Raw genomic sequence first — 14,031 nt, 5'->3', positions numbered from 1 at the left:
CTCTTTCTCTTTCTCTCTCTCTCTCTCTCTCTCTCTCTCAAACCGATAACGACATCCTGTGTTGAAATAATTACAAAAATCAGCGAATATTGTTGTTCAAACAACCATAATGACAAAAGAAAATATGACAGCACTCTGATTTTCTTGCAGCAGGATATTTGATATCTTACCTTCAAAATAAACACAAGAAAACTGTAGGTCAACGTGCTTTTTTTCGAGTGGCAGCATCTTTTATACCCCTACCCCCTACTTTTTGGAATAAAAATCATAGATATTATAAGGAATATGCGAGTGCTCTAATATTTTCTGGGCAAGATATAGACACTGTTCACATTCATTTAATGTAAACAAAGAATAGGGTTACCATTTTAGTTTGTTTTTTTAGCTTTCAGGCCCTTATTTTAGCAATTTTGTGCGAATTTTGGGCAAAACGGTGGTTACATGAAAAATGCATGGTGTTCAGCAGTCTTTAGGGAATGAGTATTTCTTTTTTGATTGTGGTACAGAGAATGCTTTTACTACTGTAAAACTTTTAGTAATCAGATGTGTCAATAAAAAAAATCAAAGGTAGACTCAGATGCTGCGTAACCCTTTAAATGATTACCTGCAGCAGCTAAGAAAGCTGAACGTTGGAAGACGATTCGACACACGTACTTTACAATGTTGCAATCTTCCGCGTCGAAGGAGTCCACTTCTATCGTGTGCAGCACGTCTTTTGTGACAGAGTGATCTTCGCTTGTGTCACTGCAATGACAATCTGTTTTGCTACGGAACTGCGTTGATATGTTTTACAACACATATTTACTTGAGTAAAGTTAATTCAAAAAGAAAAGTACACAATGTTTTAAGTCTAGCTGCACGCAAACATTGACATATTGTCACAGGAATTCACAAACCTTGTATCTAATAAATATGAAACAAAAGAGTTATTGACCAAGGCCGAAGGCCGCGGTCAATAAATATGAAACAAAAGTCGATATGCCCCCCGAGGACCGACAAAAAGCTGGTCCGACAACAAACCACCAAACATCGTTTTGGTCATCATTTTGGTAGTGAGGAAATAAGTGCCAAATCAACACAGTGAGCCATGCTTTGAAACACAAGTTCCGTTTTGATAATACATGTTTTGGTGCCCCAGCACGTTGGGTCAAAGGTCACAGAAGAGTTGCGTAGTGCAGCTAAGGAAAGAATCGCAATCTTGTTTCCGACTCATTGCCTCTTTGTTACATTTAGTAAAGTTTTAACATAGAGGGAGAATCGAGGCGAGGGTCGTGGTGTATGTGTGTGTGTGTGTGTGTGTGTGTGTGTGTGTGTGTGTGTGTGTGTGTGTGTGTGTGTGTGTGTGTGTGTGTGTGTGTGTGTGTGTGTGTGTGTGTAGAGCGATTCAGAGTAAACTACTGGACCGATCTTTATGAAATTTTACATGAGAGTTCCTGGGCATGATATCCCTACATATTTTTTCAGATTTTTGGATAAATGTCTTTGATGACGTCATATCCAGCTTTTTGTAAAGGTTGAGGCGGCACTGTCACACTCTCATTTTTCAATAAAATTGATTGAAATTTTGGCCAAGCAATATTCGACAAAGCCCGGACTTTGGTAATGCATTTCAGCTTGGAGGCTTAAACATTAATTAATGACTTTGGTCATTAAAAATCTGAAAATTGTAATTAAAATTATGTTTGTATAAAACGATCCAAAATAACGTTCATCTTATTGTTCATCATTTTCTGATTCCAAAAACATATAAATATGTTATATTCGGATTAAAAACAAGCTCTGAAAATTAAAAATATAAAAATTATGATTAAAATTAAATTTTCGAAATCGATTTAAAAACAATTTCATCTTATTCCTTGTTGGTTCCTGATTCCAAAAACATATAGATATGATATGTTTGGATTAAAAACACGCTCAGAAAGTTAAAACGAAGAGAGGTTCAGAAAAGCGTGCTATGCCGCACAGCGCAACTACTACCGCGCTAAACAGGCTCTTCAATTTCACTGCCTTTTGCACGAGCGGCGGACTACGGTCATTGTTAAATAAATGCAGTGCGTTCAGTTTCATTCTGTGAGTTCCACAGCTTGACTAAATGTAGGAATTTCGCCTTTCGCGACTTGTTTTTCATTATACCTGTCATTCTGCTTGCTCGGCTTTGTTAGATGTTTACCGGCCCGGTTGGCCTAGTGCAGTGGTAAGGCGTCCGCCCCGTGATCGGAAGGTCGTGGGTTCGAACCCCGGCCGGGTCATACCTAAGACTTTAAAATTGGCAATCTAGTGGCTGCTCCGCCTGGCGTCTGGCATTATGGGGCTAGTGCTAGGACGGGTTGGTCCGGTGTCAGAATAATGTGACTGGGTGAGACATGAAGCCGGTGCTGCGACTTCTGTCTTGTGTTTGGCGCACGTTATGACTGTGTCAAAGCAGCACCGCCCTGATATGGCCCTTCGTGGTCGGCTGGGCGTTAAGCAAACAAACAAACACATTTGTTAGATGTTCGCATATCTTGTTGCTGTGTTCTTTGCTTTTATCATTATTTCTTATTTGTGCTTCGTTTAGCGATAAAACGTCTTGTGCACGGGTCAACATGTGTGTGTCAGGGGTCAATTGGTTTGACTTGGACTTGACGTTCGTGTTTTTCTGAACGTCTGTGTATCAAAACACAGATACACGCACTTCATGACTTTGTAAGAAGACAAAACATATCGCTATATTTTATTTGTTTGTGATGAATTTATCACCTTTCATGAAATAGTTTTGTTTTGTGTTTACTTTTGCCAGTTTACCAGTTCGTTTTTGGAACTTTGCAAAGCAGTGTCGTCTAGCTGTCTAGGTCTGGGGAAACGCCAATAAAAAGAGCCGAAGAATCCCCAAGCGTGTTTATTGGGTTTGCCTTTGATTATCCATGTAGAACCTGCTTCCTGCAACTATGGTAATCGGGGATTTATTGCATGGGGAACATGATATGTATTTCCCAGGTGTTTGTGAATGAAAACTCGTGAAAATGATGACAATAACACATATTTGGACTGCTATTGCACAGTTTTACAGAAAATATCAACCCATGAATTGAAGTTACATTTGATGCGGTGAATGTTCAAAACACTTTCGTTTCGTTTTTCTCGAAACAGCAAAAAATTAGATACTAGGATTGTGAACTACAACGACGATGTGTAGAATACTGAATACAAAAACGGAACGTGTAAACACGATTTTTGAGTCATTTTCCTTGTTGCTGCTGTCATCGTCTGCGTTCTTGTCGCCGTTGTGGATGTCTTCATTTTAAGTTCTGTGTGTGTTTTCGATCGCTACACACTAGAATACAGACTGAATTGCACACAACTTGCTTCGCACATACCTGAATTATTAAAGAATGCAGGGTGCAAATTTCATTATGTTATCAGCAGAAGCAATTTCAAAATGTCAAATTTTTAGTACCAAGTGTTGTGGCGCCGACGTCAATGGTCGGAGTAGCGTTACACGCATGTGATCAAAACTATTCCTCCGATTGTCACCACATGTGGCTAAAAGTAAAGTGTCAAACAATGACTCCTATGCGTTTTGTTCCTCCAGCTTTTTGAAAAAATGCACAAAAACGTTGTTTTTGACCAGCCAAAACAAATACCAAATAGAAAAACCGTAACACAAATGACAATTTTCTTCATAATTCTTATTCAGAGAAAAAACAAGTCGCGTAAGGCGAAAATACAACATTTAGTCAAGTAGCTGTCGAACTCACAGAATGAAACTGAACGCAATGCAACGCAGCAAGACCGTATACTCGTAGTCCACCGCTCACGGCATAGGCAGTGAAATTGACAAGAAGAGCGGGGTAGTAGTTGCGCTGGGAAGGATAGCACGCTTTTCTGTACCTCTCTTCGTTTTAACTTTCTGAGCGTGTTTTTAATCCAAACATATCATATCTATATGTTTTTGGAATCAGGAACCGACAAGGAATAAGATGAAAGTGTTTTTAAATTGATTTCGACAATTTAATTTTGATAATAATTTTTATATATTTAATTTTCAGAGCTTGTTTTTAATCCGAATATAACATATTTATATGTTTTTGGAATCAGCAAATGATGGAAAATAAGATAAACGTAAATTGGGATCGTTTTTTTTTAAAAATATTTTGTTTACAATTTTCAGATTTTTAATGACCAAAGTCATTAATTAATTTTTAAGCCACCACGCTGAAATGCAATACCGAAGTCCGGGCTTTGTCGAACATTATCCGACCAAAATTTCAACCAGTTTGGTTGAAAAATGAGGGCGTGACAGTGCCGCCTCAACTTTCACGAAAAGCCGGATATGACGTCATCAAAGACATTTATCAAAAGAATGAAAAAAACGTCTGAGGATATCATACCCAGGAACTCTCATGTCAAATTTCATAAAGATCGGTCCAGTAGTTTAGTCTGAATCGCTCTACACACACACACACACACACAGACAGACACACATACACACACGTCACACACACATACACCACGACCCTCGTCTCGATTCCCCCCTCTATGTTAAAACATTTAGTCAAAACGTCACTAAATGTAAAAATGTAAAACCATACATAAACAAACATCGTGCCAAATTGTATGACATTCGGATGAACAGTTTTGAAAATATCCTGTAACTGCAACGCATGCTACGAAAAACGTGATTTTGAAATAAAAACGTGCTTGAAGTTGAACTTAAGTTATCGGTGGTATATTTTCAGTGACAGATAGCATATCGCCATCGCACAACACTGTGACGTGTCTCTGATCCTTATCACCTGTCTTCAGCTCGACATTAGCTTGCTCAAAACTTTGTTCTTTTCTTTTTGTGATTTGTCCAACTTCTTGTATTAGGAGGTGGCGGCATGTAGATTCCCAAGAAATCTGTGTTGTGTTTTCCGAGAACAAACATAGCAATCCGTAAAATTGACGCCGCGAAGACTTTTCAGACTTAATGAAACACAATCTGATTCTCTTCGACATCGAAATATAAAAACATATTTTCGATGCTTTAAATGCTTGATTTTACATGAGACAAACGAGTATAGCCGGTTGTATGACGGCTTACTAGTGCCAAAACCTGGAGTTACCCATTATCACGCGACAATTACTAATTAACGCTGTCAGTTACTGTTTTCACTCGTTAGTTACTCATTTTCACGGGATAATTAGTAATTTTCACGCGAAAATTACTAATTTTTAGTTTTGGCACTAGCAATCCGTCAGGAAGTGAGCCAAAACTAAAAATTAGTAATAAACAGGTTACAATTATGAGGTTTTGGCACTAGTAAGCCGTCATACGGTTGTTTACATGATGGGCGCAACAGTTTATTTACAAAACGTCTCAAAAGTTTGATGTCCACAAATCTGAAACCTGTCAGTTTGTCCTCAGGGTTGAGATCACAGTCTTCGATTTTACTTTGTTTGACTTCTTCTCTTTTTACATTTAGTCAAGTTTTGACTGAATGTTTTAACATAGAGGAGAAATCGAGATGAGGGTCGTGGTGTGTGTGTGTGTGTGTGTGTGTGTGTGTGTGTGTGTGTGTGTGTGTGTGTGTGTGTGTGTGTGTGTGTGTGTGTGTGTGTTTGTTTATTCTTGTGTGTTGTGTACAGTGTATTTTTGAAGATTTGACCTGCTTTGTCAATAGAGCAAAACGACGTCATATTTACTGTCTTTTTCTTAAAGGCCTGTTGAAGCAATAGATCAAAGTGTGTTATAGCGTCAAAACCCCAAAACACACTTTTCAACAATGTTTGGTTAATTTCCATGGGGTTTCCTTACCTTAAATCAGTCAGAAGACGTCATGGTTTTTTGTGTGTTGTTGCCTGAAATTACAAAGATCTCACCTTTGGATGAGCGCGACATGCTCAGTAGAAATTCCGCCTTTCTTATTGAAAGAAGTGTACTTGCTGTAAAGTGCGCTAAACAGCAAGCCCTGCTTGATCAGTTTCAAAAGCACCAGTCTCACAATTTCTCCCAGGTACAAACTGCCGATCATCTTCTCCAAACTAAAACAGCACGACAAAAAGAACCAAAAACACAGATTAATACACGCGCGAGGCCAATAGTATACAATAAATGTTGCAATTAAAATATTTCGTTTAAAGACATCTTTTTGTTTGTTTTTATAATTGCATTCCAAAAGAATGACAACTTTTTTAACGATCAACGTTAATTGTTTGGGTTTGCTAACATGTATTTTACCTTTAAAACCAGGGCATACGGTCGTTTCCAAAGTTGTATCGGAATATTCTGTAGAGCAAACAATACAACCGCCCATGAGGTCTGCCTTTACTTTGCAAAATCAAGAAGTTGTGTTGTACTTGGTTACGAATTCGACTGTTGACGGACGTATGGGTGAAAGAGAAAAGATGACATTAAGACATGGAACAGGAGTGTCCCTTTGCCATGTCTTCATCTTTCATTTGTCTGGACACATTTTGTTGCGCTTACTTTTAGTAATGGTATTCTGGGTTAAGTTTTGTTTTCTTTCTATGATCTTATTTGATGTCTTTGAAATGGACTAACATTCTGTTTACACATGTATACATGTGGCTGTCAACAAATAAAACTGTTTACCTTTGGTTTAGAAAAACAACAACAACAACAACAACAACAACAACAACAACAACAACAACAACAACAACAACAACAACAATGTCTTACATTTGTTTCCCTGGGTTCACGGTAGTTTGGTCAAGGGTTATGTCGAATTCAGTTTTTAAATCATCAAGGCTGCCATCTTCTCCTAAAGCTCCACTCTCCGTGCTGACTATCACCTGCAATGAGGTCCATAATCGTATAGAGGCTTGCATTTCATATACCCATTCGTTCACGCAAAATACATTCTCTAACAAAATACTCGCTCTCTGTGGATAGCACCCATGGTGTTCCTAGGCGGTAAGCGTTCAATTGCACGTCAAAGCCTGGCGGTATCTGTACTCTGAAACTCGTGGTTTAGGGGAGGCGGAGTGAGTCTCTAAGGTGCCAAACGAAAAAGATAAACCTATAGTTTGGCACAAGCTTATGGTTACTGGGTGAAAACATAAATAATTCACCATTAAAATGCGGTCGCAATAGCGCTGTCCATAGGTTTCTAAAACTGATACAATCACAAAAAATGAAATGTTCTGAGCAAATAACAGAAACAAATTCAAGAGAGAGAGAGAGAGAGAGAGAGAGAGAGAGAGAGAGAGAGAGAGAGAGAGAGAGAGAGAGAGAGAGAGAGAGAGAGAGAGAGATTCAGATTCAGATTCAGATTCAGATTCAAAACTTTAATACAAAGGGATAAAGGTTTTAGGCAATGCCTAATCTTCCAACCTGTCCCTTTTAGACATACATGACATTATACATTACAATTATATATTTATAACATATATATAGAGAGAGAGAGAGCTGAACAGAACAGAACTGAACTTTATATCACAAGGATACAGATTAAGGCTAGGCCTTTTCTTACTATCTGTCCTAGGGACAATAAACATACAAACAAAAGAACAACACATTACCAGTGTATACTAAAACAGAGAGAGAGAGAGAGCTTACACTTACACACATATACACACACGCACACATACACAAACAAACAAACACACGCACCCACACACATACACACACAAACAAACACATACCACGCCACCTCCACCACCCTTGTCTACATTCCTGGTCTATTTGAAAGCATTCAGTCACAGCCTAACACATGTTAAAAACACTTGCCACTACATCAAATAAAGCAATATTTTACTAACGATATTTTGTACAGAAGAATTTTGTATGAGTAGTCGTTTGTCCTTCCTCTAAAAACAAACCTTTTCTGTAGTATTGTTTTCATTACCACATGTAGATTGGTCCGCCCCTTCTTGCAAATAGCATGCGCTACTTCCATTGCCAAGGATGAAAGCGATGCGACATTTGTCGTCTTCCCTAACGCCGGTCATAAACAAAGACACCAGATCGTTGACGATAGCCTTGATCTCCAGGTTGCTGACCTGAATGTGAAGAGAAAAAAACGTTGACAGACACAAGTCGTATATATGTGACCCTCCACCACGGAATGAGTCGCATGTCACCTTTGCATGATTTTCATATTTTTACATTTTCCTAAAGAGTTTGTTATGCTCTATCCAGTGGTGAAAACCGTTTTAGAAAAGAGCGGAAACTGTTTGAGTTATACGCCTGTGACTAAGGTGACCCTCACACTGTTACCATACACTCTCCGGACTTATATCAAGCCTAGCGCAGAACCGCGCGAGGTGACATGCGACTCATTTCGTGGTGGAGGGTCACATATACGACTTGTGTCTGTCTGTCTGTGTGTGTGTGTGTGTGTGTGTGCGTGTCCGCGATGCACGGCCAAAGTTCTCGATGGATCTCTTTCAAATTTGGTGGCCATATTCAGGTACACCCCGGACACAACCTGGTCGATGATATATTTCAACACGTGCTCTCAGCGCGCAGCGCTGAACCGATTTTGTTTTTTCTGTTCATTTCACCATTCCCAGTAACTCTTCCTTATCTTCTCCAGTGTTTTGAGTTTATCTGCCTTCCTTACTATTTTTAGAAGGTCACTGCACGTTACTATTTTTAGATCTCCCTTCCTTCAGCCGAGTCCCCGGCGCAGCCGGGTATTCGGCTTGACTTCTTCCCGGCGAAGCCGTACCCGGCGAAGCGGGTATTCATCTAGTATATGTATAGGTTACAACACGAGTGGTTTTTTATATGGCTTGTATTTCAGTCAAGACCCAGCGGATGAATATCATCGGGAGACACGAGCCTCTGGCGAGTGGATCTCGATTGATATTCCCGCTGGGTCTTGACTGAAATACAAGCCATATAAAAAAAACACGAGTGTTGTAATCTGTATATCCCATTCTACCATCAAACACAAAGTGTACACTACTAGCAGCGCTGTTGCGATCTGTGGAGTGTAAAACAGTAGTGCCACCGAGACTTGGCCCTTTTGCAACCTCAAACTAAGTGACCGTCGCTGAAAAAATGAAACGAATGAGTGCATCGATAAGTACGCGGTAACACTACTTTCAGACCATTTAGTTTAAGTAAAGGTTCATAAGTTGCAAGAAAGTAATGATGTCGTATAGAAATTCATTTAGTTGAAGCGCACAATTCTTTTGATTTGCGTTTCAGGTCGGTGGAACGGGCGAAACCGGTTTGGCACCTATTTGGCTTACTCGATTCAGAATCGATTCCACGTTGTTTTTCTCGAACGTATACAATTAGCTTATTGACAGAGAAGCAAATGTTAGGGAACACATATGTAGGTTTAGATTTAACCATTTGGTCCCTATTTGAAATGTATCTACGTGTTTTGCGAGTGTGTTTGCATGGATAAACCTAAACTGGTATGGGTGTGAGGAAAACAGGACCCAAGTCTGTCACCGCCGATTGATTGCATTTTGAAGGTATATGACTGGATTACGGAAAAATACACACATGTTAAGTTCTTGGATACCTTCATCGCCAATGTGGACTTACTGCAGAGCCAGGCAAAAGAGTAGACTTGCTCGCAAAATACGTGAAACAGCCGATGTTTGATAACGAAGCGAAGCCAAAGGACGCTTCTCGGTAGATAAACAGTCGTCTGCTCACGATGCAAGGGAGGGTACTCGTTTTTTTGTTTTGGTTTGCAACCATTGGCATTGTGATAGTGTTCGACTGTTCTGCATTGCTTTCATAATGAAAGAAACGTTTGTTTATTGCATCCCATACATCAGATCAGTTCCGAGATTCATTTTTGCGTGCAACTGATATGGTTTTCTGAGCCGTGCGATACGATTTTGGAACTTCATACAAATGTGTCACATTGTTCGGCGCGAGGTCAAAGGTCGGGAGGAAAGTAGTTCTTTGCCCAAATCGGAATCTGCACTATCATATATTTTTTGGAGTCCATGATGTATTTATTGAGCTATAAAAATACAACATATATACCCATACTGAAGTAACAGAGACAAAGAAGCAGCTCATGGGATATATATATATATCCCATGACCTCCCTTCTTTGTCTCTGTTACTTCAGTATGGGTATATATGTTGTATTTTTATAGCTCAATAAATACATCATGGACTCCAAAAAATATATGATAGTGCCGATTCCGATTTGGGCCAAGAACTACTTTTCTCCCGACCTTTGACCTCGCGCCGAACAATGTGACTGAAGTTCCAAAATCGTATCGCACGGCTCAGAAAACCATATCAGTTGCACTCAAAAATGAAACTCGGAACTGATCTGATGTATGGGATGCAATAAACAAACGTTTCTTTCATTATGAAAGCAATGCAGGTCGAAAAAAACGAACATTCAACTTACAAGATAGCCAACACAGATGCTAGCGAACGATCGAACCTATCAGGCTATTCATTCTCTGTTTGCTATCCGTGTCGCTACCATAGGAATAATCCAAAAAAAGAATATGCAACACAACATAAAGAAAATGTGCTCCCTCAATACTGTTTCGAACGTTTTCTCCGTGTCCTTGTTTACTGCAGACCGGTTTACAAGAACATAGTACTCTGTTACACACAGTACGAAACACTGCCATGAAAACCACAACAAAAGAGTAGTCTCCCTTGCGCCCGGACAGCACACAGATAAAAACTAGATTTTAAGCTGGCACAACCTTAATCCAATCAGAAATATGCTTAAAGGTAGATTGTAATACACTCTTAATTGCTTTGCTGCTAAAGAGTTCTATCCGCAGTTTTATTAACCCGTGCATAACACTAGTTTGAACAGTCGAACACTATCCTGGCTGCAAAGCAAAACAAAAACGAGTACCCTCCCTTGCACCGTAGCAGACGACTATTTATCTGGCACCAAAGAAACGTCCAAAAAGATGTCAAAACAAATCCTGTCTCCCATTAAGGTGAACGACATAGTAAAGATCAACGGAGGTGAGGAAGGGGTAGTTAAGAGTGTTTCAAGGCCACTTGGCTTCGCTATACTGGATGTGGTGACCCCAAACGGCACCAGACGCAAAATCCACAGAATAAATGTACAAAAACTGGCAAGTCTGCCATCAAACCCTGACATTGACCACATTCTGATGCCCCAAAATGTGCTCGAAGAACTTGACATGGACTTTCCAGAAACTGACAACTCCGAAAACACAAAATCAACGCCGAAAGTAAAAAAACGCTTTGCTGAAACAGAAATACCAGACATACCGACGTTTATTGCTCAAAACACCAGCCAAAACACACTCAAGAAAACTGCCCATGATGTTAAGCTGCTAAAAACCTTCATTCAAGAAAAGTTGCCGAACACAGAGCTCGAAATTCACCAATTGACGCCATCCTCCCTCAATGAAATTCTTTCAAAATACTTCATCGCACTGAAAAAAGCTGACGGGACAGATTATGAAGCAACGTCGATGCGAAGTTTCTGGGGAAGCATTCACCGACACCTTAAAAGCAAATCGTACCCCCATGACATCAATCGTTCCCCTTCTTTCCAGCAAGCCCAACAGACCTTAAATGCCAAACTAAAAGCGCTAAAAAATGCAGGCAAGGGGAACATGCAATACAGTGCTGAAGCTCTCACAGACGAGGAAATAAACACTCTCTACGAAAGAAACCAACTGGGCCAAACTACTGCAGAATCTCTCCTGAACACCATGTGGTGGAATAACTGCATACACTTTGGTCTAAGGGCAGTTACCGACCACCATCAGATGAAATGGGGAGATGTCACTCTTGGAAAAGATTCATCTGGCAAGGAGTACCTGAGGTAAAACGATTTGTATTATAACAACGAAAGATATTTAGTTATGCAGATCAAAATAACAAGCGCAGCATGAATGAAACTTCCAAGCCCAAACAAATTCTGATCACATAATCACAGCTAACATTATATGGGATATGTATGCCTAAGAAATAAGAGCACAACAGCAGGCTTGTATTTTTCCCAAAAATGCCTATGATAATTATTGATTGTACCTATAGCAAGACCTTAAAAGCAGTTGGCTTTATGGTATTTCACAATCATACTTCTCCCAATTACTCGCCGCAAAATAATGGGTAACTGGATTAAACTACAGTGCAATAATCTTATAATTCAAAAGTACCACACAGAGAAAAATTGATAGCAACCCTGAAATTTCATGCTAACACTAACAGCATGCAACATAATTTCATAAAACAAATATCAACATTTTTAAAGGTTTAGTAGAAAAGGAAGAAACAATTACCGGTACTGACTAATGTTTCAGTTACAACGAAAGATCCACAAAGACCAGGACAGGGGAACATGTCACAAACATCAGAGCTGTACGACCAACAGTGTGGGCAACACCCCAAGATCCGACAAGATGCCCAGTGGCAACTTACAGGCTGTATGCTGAATATCGCCCAAAAGACTACTCAGGAGAAGACGACCCCTTCTACATCGCGACCACAACTGTCCCCAACCCCAAACCAGGCACAACATGGTTAAAAAAACAGAGAGTTGGCGTCAACAAGTTGGCGACTTTAATGAAAGATATGGCAATCAAAGCAGGTCTGACCCAAAACAAAAGAATAACCAACCACAGCGCAAGGAAAACCATGGTGCAAACATTGGTCAACAAGCAATTTGCCCCCACAGAAATAATGCAATTAACCGGCCATAAGAATGTGCAGTCCATTAACACATACTCAAAAATGTCAGAAGAAACGCACAAAAAAATGAGCACAGCACTGGCTGAATCTCAATCTACACCACAGCAATCAGTCACCTCATCAACACACCTGCAATCAACAACTGCAGACATTCCAACAAGCAGCATGCACACATACATGCATCAAGAACACACAAGAACAGCCACAATGCAAAATTCATGCAGCCACCAGCCAACGCTTCCATTCCCTTTTTTCGGAGGCTCTGTGTCCAACTGCACCATCAACATTAACGTCAACCCACCACAATCAAATTCCACAGCTACAGTCTCACTCTCAGTCACCGACACACAGAGTGAAACTGTTAAGCAAGCAGCCCCTGCCAAGCGTCCTCGACGCAAATAAACTTAATCAATCATTCAATGTCCGATCCCCATGATCTTTAGTTCTAAAACTTGATTCAGTTAGTACATCAAACAGTCTTTTTCGCAGTAGCGGTTGCCTTGCTTTTAGTAAGTTTTACTCAATTTTAAGAAATAATTCTGCATCTTGTGAAATATTGAACATGCAACAACAAAGAAACCACTTCCATGGCTCAGGCACTATTACTTTTTCTCAATGTTTATTCAGTTTATTTAGTGTTCTACTTTGATAGTAAGTTTATATGTGGTGATGTTCACTTCGCTTCAAACATGTTGCTACTATTTGTTATTTTCAGCAGACATATCATATGTGCATCTGTTTTCAGCAAAGTTTGCATTGCTGAGTTGGTTGATTTCTTACCCACAAGTACATTGTTATTTGTTAATGTTATTTTCATTGCAAACTATCACTAGCTGTCAGACTCTATTGATACAAATTATGCACATTTATGGGCGCAGAGCCACAATGAAATGTGTGAAAATTGCTTCTGTATTGCATTCAAAAAACCTTTAGATTCAAAACAATGTGTTGCAACAACATGTATCAAATTATTTTGCTGTTAAAAAAGAAAAAAAAAGCTCATCTGTCATCTTATCAGACCTTCTTCGAGTGGTGTGTGTGTGAGAGAGTGAGACTGAGAGTGAGACTGAGAGTGAGAGTCTGTCAGCAAGTGAGAGTCTGTCAGCAGTGTGTTTGGTCATCTTACTGTCCGTGTGTTCAAGATATGTGTGTTTGGTGCGCGTCTTCAGTGCCTCTGGCAGTGTCGGTGTGGGAACTGACAGAAGCTAGGGAGCACAGATAATAGAAGCCCTGTCACATAGACTAATCTCACACAATCAATACACATTTGGCTCATGTTTGAAACGACAGTTTCGAGTTTGTTAGTCAAACTCAAAGCAACAACAGTGGTGACATGCGTCGCGGGACCGAGAAACGTCCTTGACCTTACCTGGTTTGGCTGGGCTTCGCTTCAAACATCAGCTGTTTCACGTATTTTGCGA

General features: G+C 39.8%; 2 protein-coding genes and 1 long non-coding RNA gene across 3 annotated transcripts in view; 1 reads left to right on the top strand and 2 right to left on the bottom strand.

Annotated features, from left to right (window-relative positions):
* Window positions 1–43: 43 nt before the first annotated feature.
* On the bottom strand, window positions 44–6,781 carry LOC138955202 (uncharacterized). Its single transcript, XR_011452139.1, has 3 exons — window positions 6,665–6,781; window positions 5,845–6,006; window positions 44–744 (listed from the first exon to the last, which is right to left on the bottom strand). It is a non-coding gene; the product is annotated as an uncharacterized lncRNA (long non-coding RNA).
* Window positions 6,782–10,570: 3,789 nt separating this feature from the next.
* Window positions 10,571–13,616, top strand: LOC138955203 (uncharacterized protein KIAA1958-like). Its single transcript, XM_070326860.1, has 2 exons — window positions 10,571–11,741; window positions 12,223–13,616. Exons 1-2 carry the CDS (start codon window positions 10,849–10,851, stop codon window positions 13,010–13,012), a joined length of 1,683 nt encoding a protein of 560 aa, XP_070182961.1. The 5' UTR covers window positions 10,571–10,848; the 3' UTR covers window positions 13,013–13,616.
* Window positions 13,617–13,747: 131 nt separating this feature from the next.
* LOC138955201 (hexokinase-4-like) overlaps window positions 13,748–14,031 on the bottom strand; it is a 14,934-nt gene continuing 14,650 nt past the window's right edge. The window contains exon 8 of the mRNA XM_070326858.1: window positions 13,748–13,840. Within this exon, the coding sequence (XP_070182959.1) occupies window positions 13,748–13,840 (93 nt within the window). The remainder of the gene's footprint in view (window positions 13,841–14,031) is intronic.

The sequence above is a fragment of the Littorina saxatilis genome, unplaced genomic scaffold (genome assembly GCF_037325665.1).
Source record: "Littorina saxatilis isolate snail1 unplaced genomic scaffold, US_GU_Lsax_2.0 scaffold_497, whole genome shotgun sequence".
In the NCBI taxonomy this organism is placed as follows: domain Eukaryota; kingdom Metazoa; phylum Mollusca; class Gastropoda; order Littorinimorpha; family Littorinidae; genus Littorina; species Littorina saxatilis.
Note: the sequence above shows the minus strand (reverse complement) of the source record. Positions and strands in the feature narration are given on the sequence as shown.